The 4697-nt window shown below is 57.1% G+C and overlaps 1 protein-coding gene across 1 annotated transcript; it reads left to right on the forward strand.

Moving 5' to 3' along the window:
* Positions 1-2406: 2406 nt before the first annotated feature.
* Positions 2407-4333, forward strand: DICSQDRAFT_167619 (uncharacterized protein; the record flags this gene model as incomplete). The annotated part of the gene is made up of 3 exons (XM_007363212.1): positions 2407-2996; positions 3813-3831; positions 3890-4333. 3 exons carry the CDS (start codon positions 2407-2409, stop codon positions 4331-4333), a joined length of 1053 nt encoding a protein of 350 aa, XP_007363274.1.
* Between the last annotated feature and the right edge of the window lie 364 nt (positions 4334-4697).

A 4697-nucleotide genomic window follows, 5' to 3' on the forward strand; every position in this document is an offset into this window, starting at 1 on the left:
GATGCACAAAACGGAATCGAGCTTGTCCTCATCGTCGCCCCCGGTTCAAGTGGCTGGGACGGGAGCGGGGACAGCACGCAGACAAACGTGTTCAGCTCGACGTCGGCGCAGAATTGCATCCATGTCGCCTTCGGCATTGTCTGCCTCACCGAACTCATCTTCTTTGAACGCACCCTCTTCTGCATGCATGCTGAGCGTTACGGGCACGTCCACCCGCGGGCATCGCAGGAGCGCGACATGGCCATCGCGTTCGTACCCTGGAACCACCTGCTGCTCCCACTGTACAAGGATTATGCAAGTTACACGAGGTATATTATGGGATCTATGTACATAATATGAACTAGAGAACGAGAGCATGGGCTTCCTGCACAGCCGTACTGAGCAGAGGAAGCTAGAGCAAATTAGTCGTGAACTCATGTGCAATCTCGTGCACAGGTGGACGAGACGCGCATATGGAGGGGGGGATACAGACGTTGTTAGAACGCGCATGGGGTGGAAGGGTGACTCGTGTGAGTGCTGAGGGCAGTGGAGAGCCTCTAGATGGCCCTGTTACTGGGGTGCTGGATGGTGCAAGAGGTCACCAGCTGGTCCACGAGGACCGACGTCACAACTGGGAGGAGGGGGGAGGGTGCGAATGCTCCCGCATAGACGGCCTATCCACGTCCACGACACCAGAGAAGCGTGCAACGGCACATGACGCGGTTCGTCGAGGACAACGGAAGGCGGGAGACCACCGCGGAAGGGACCCAAATAGCTCCTGCTCTCCAATTGAGAACGGGCGGGCAGAGGGGTGTAAATCGGTGAGTTCAGAGCATCAGAAGGGTGCAAGGGTTACGTGCTGCCTTGTATCATGAGCGAAGGACACACAAGGCCGTTGCATAGGCTGTTGGGTGCACGTCTTGGGGAGGGTTTGGCCAGTCGCCTGAGCGTTCTTGAGGAGAGCGAGACGCTGGGTGATAGCGGTGTTGGTGGAGTCAAGGGAGGGAGACAGCTGTCAAGCGCAAGAGAAGACGAGAAAGGCGAGAGGAGAGAGGATGGATGCGGAGACAAGACAAGAGGGACCAAGTGCGGAAGTTTAGACGCTTGATGTGACTGCGCTGGCAGGCGCGTCAAGCGTCTATATTCCGCACTCTGCCACGTCTCCCTCTGCTCAGGCCTCCATGTGTCTCCGTCTGTCGTTCTACTCAGCACCGCCTTCGGACCTCCTGGCTGCCCAGATAATGCAGGAGCTATGAAGCTGAGGCGGTGGCGGGAGGAGAGGGAGGGATGAGACACTGGTGGGGCAACCGCAACAGACGGTGAGTAATCCATTCCTCTGCAGCTGTGGATGGCTCACACCTTCGGCCTCGGCCGCCTCTCCCGCTCTCCTGTTTACGCCCGCTGTGGTCTCTTCAAGGGCCAGAAAGAACTTCCTGCTCGAGGCCCATGCGACGAAGGTGCGAGAAGAACAGCTCGGACGCGTATCGTCCCCACCAAGAAGCACCCCGCAGTAGACGTCTGCCAACCCACGGAGGGTTGGGAACGCTCCAAGCCCGCCAATTTCCGTACCGCCATAACTACCAGTACATCCTCATTCTCCTTGTGTGTCGCTTGTGTAGAAACATCTGCAGGCGCATCTAGGTAACTGCCGCACTCCACGGCGTCCTCCAGTCCGGACACTGGCCCCAGGTACGATCCGCTCCGCCCGCTCCCTCACAATGTCCTCCTGCTCGGGCGTCACTGACCCCATCTCTCCTCAGCCTCAGCCCTCAGCAGGACTCCCGTCTGTGCCTCGTAGACGCCCTCAGCCGCCTCTTGCTGCTTGCCAAAATGACCACGAAGCGTCGCCTGGCTGGCGAGGGTATATACTGTTGTACCTCTCGCAACCTCTCACGGGCTCCATCCTTGGGTCCTGCGTTCGAGCACAAGCATGAGAGTCCTATCACGCTATCGGCTGTTCCCGACGGCGAGACTGAGCAAGAGGGCGCTACTCCCGCCCGATCTCCACTCATAAGCGACGCAAGCGCGGCGCTCGCAAGGGGCACCACAGCGACATACCGGACAAGTCGGTCGTCGGCGCACGACGTTACCCTCGAGACGCTTGCACAGGCCTCTCAAGCGCTTGCCCGCGAGATCTCCTGCACTTCGCGACGCTCGGCCACTACTCCAGTGTCCGCTACTTAGGACGTTCGTCGAGTTCCGTATCCTATTTCTCTCGGTATGTCATTGCCGCCAATCGCTCTTCCTTCCCTCCTTCTCTTACTTCTCTAGGTTCCTCCACCCCATCGATCTCCAAGAAGATGTCGAAGTGGAAGCCGTTCTTCCGAAAGAACAACGCCAACGCCGCCCGCTGCTGGTGCGAAGTCGTTGCTCGCGGCGGAAGATGGCCCCAGCGCTCCCGAGGTACCGAGTTCAGGTAGCAAGCAGATGTCCGTGACCGCAAGCAACATCACGAACCTGCTAATGAGCCTGAACGCCCCTCCCGTCCGTTCTTCCACGTCGCCGCATACTTCCGCTCCCCTTCCTGCCGAGCGAGACTGCGAGCGCGACTTCGGCAGCTTTGGCGATTACGACGATACGGGTTTGTGGAACCGCGGTCGCCGTCTCAAGCACATACTCTGCCAGCCCGAACGCGAGCAGCACATGGGGTCCCTCCTCTGGCTGTGTCCCTCCTCCAGCTCTCCGTTCTGGTCGTCGCAAGCTCGCGGAGGCCCGAAACCATGCTATGGCGGACCCAGCAGCAGTACCGGGGACAAGATATCTGAGCGCGGGATCTCGCAGTCCAGCACGCGGAGCGGTCGGCCGCTGGTGTCGAGAGCGAGTTCGATGGCCACCAGCAATTTGCGCAGCTCGATGTTGAGCGCTGGCACGTCGACCTGGGCGTTCACGCGCTACAGCAACAACAGTCCGCTCGGTTTTGACGGCGGCGACGAGCGTGTCGTCGCAGAGCTGGCACAGCCAAGGCAGCAAGGTATCCCAGGATCCTGCCCATGCCCCGATGCCTGCGAACGTCAAGTGTAAGTTGCTGTTCTGTCGTTTCTCATCTGGTGATTTCATCACTCACCCGGTGGATCGTGCAGTTGTCACTGGTACAGTATAGGAGCCATACTAGCTACCTCGCCAGATGAACCGGAACTCCGATGATGCGAAGTTTGGTGGCCCACCTGAGCGCAAGCGCCAGGCGAACATTGCCTGCCTGAGTGGTACATAAACTTTCAGTGACCCTATTTTAACCTGTCGAACCCTGATCGTTCTACAGGCCGGGGTAATGTGGAGAGTGCAGGGGGGATGTTGGAGGCCCAGAGAGGTGCGGTGGTGTCTCACGGAGGGCGGTTGTTCTGCCACAATGTGCTCTCTTGTGCTCCACTAACTCTAGATGTAGTCTATAGATGTAGTTGAGAGTTTGTAATAGATTAGCCAGAATGAGTATCGACGTCGCTGCGCACACCACCGTACTCAAGAATATCTGGGTGAATTATTTATCAAATATTTGAAGGAATCACAAGAGGACCCGCAGCGCACACAAGCAGCATTAATGTGGTCCTCGCTATGTAGCGCTGACACTAAATATTTGGCCAATATTTGGTGGAGGGGGAGTACCCTCCTCCCCTCGCTCCTACATACATCCCAAATATTTGGGGTTCGCCTCGAATATCTGGGAGGGGCATCCCTCCAACCGTCTCAAATATTAGGAGGGGCCACTATAACATTTGGGCCAAATAATTCGCGTTTTACTATAACTATAAGGATCGAAAAATTTATCTAACTGATATCCCTGGCATATCTACTTATCGGGCTCATTGCAGATGCCGGCTGATCACGCGCTCCAAAAGACCTGTTTCGGACTTCGCAGTGCGTATCTTAGCACTACGCTTAAGGATTGTGGTGTAACCTCGCTGAATATTCATAGGCATCGGAGCTTGATTCTATGAGCAACGACGAGATCATTGAACTCATCGGGTCTCGTCGCACTGGGACCCTCAGCGCTGAGGCCGGTGTCGACCTGGGCGACAACCACATATTGCCGCTCACCGACACAACCGTTGCGAAGCGGATATGGGACGACCACGATATGTTCGTGTCCGAGGCGCTCACGTACGATCTTGTCTTCCATCACACAACCATCCCTGTCCCACGCGTTCGTCGTGTCATCCGGTACGATTCAGGCGAGTATTCCGTCTTCGTCATGGATCGTATCTCTGGCCAACAGCTTGCCCAAGTCCGGCCTTCGCTGTCTATCTGGGGAAAACTTCGCGTCGCCTTCACCTTGCGCAGTTACATTCAGCAGTTACGCGCCATTAGGCACCCACGTTCCGTCGTCCCCGGCCCGTCGCTCCTGACGCCAAGGCCTTAATTTGCCCATGCCCAATGTTTGGTGAAATAGGGCCTCCTCGCGGACCCTTCTCATCTTACTCCGAGTTATCTGCATTCTGGAACGCCAAATACAATGCAGCTCGTGCGTTTGCGCTTCGTAGAGCAGGCGCAGCTAGCACGGCCATGCCCTCAAAGCCATTCGACGACATTAGACCACTGGTGCTTACTCACTGCGACCTCAACATGCGCAACATCCTTGTAGGCGATGACGGTAGGCTTTGGTTGATAGATTCGGGATGGTCGGGATTTTATCCAGAGTGGTTTGAGTACGTGACCGCCAGGAGGCGTTCAGAGCTCGTACCCTCGGCTAAGCCTGACCACCGGGTATGGGAGGCTCTCATGCC

The sequence above is a fragment of the Dichomitus squalens genome (genome assembly GCF_000275845.1).
Source record: "Dichomitus squalens LYAD-421 SS1 unplaced genomic scaffold DICSQscaffold_5, whole genome shotgun sequence".
NCBI lineage: Eukaryota > Fungi > Basidiomycota > Agaricomycetes > Polyporales > Polyporaceae > Dichomitus > Dichomitus squalens.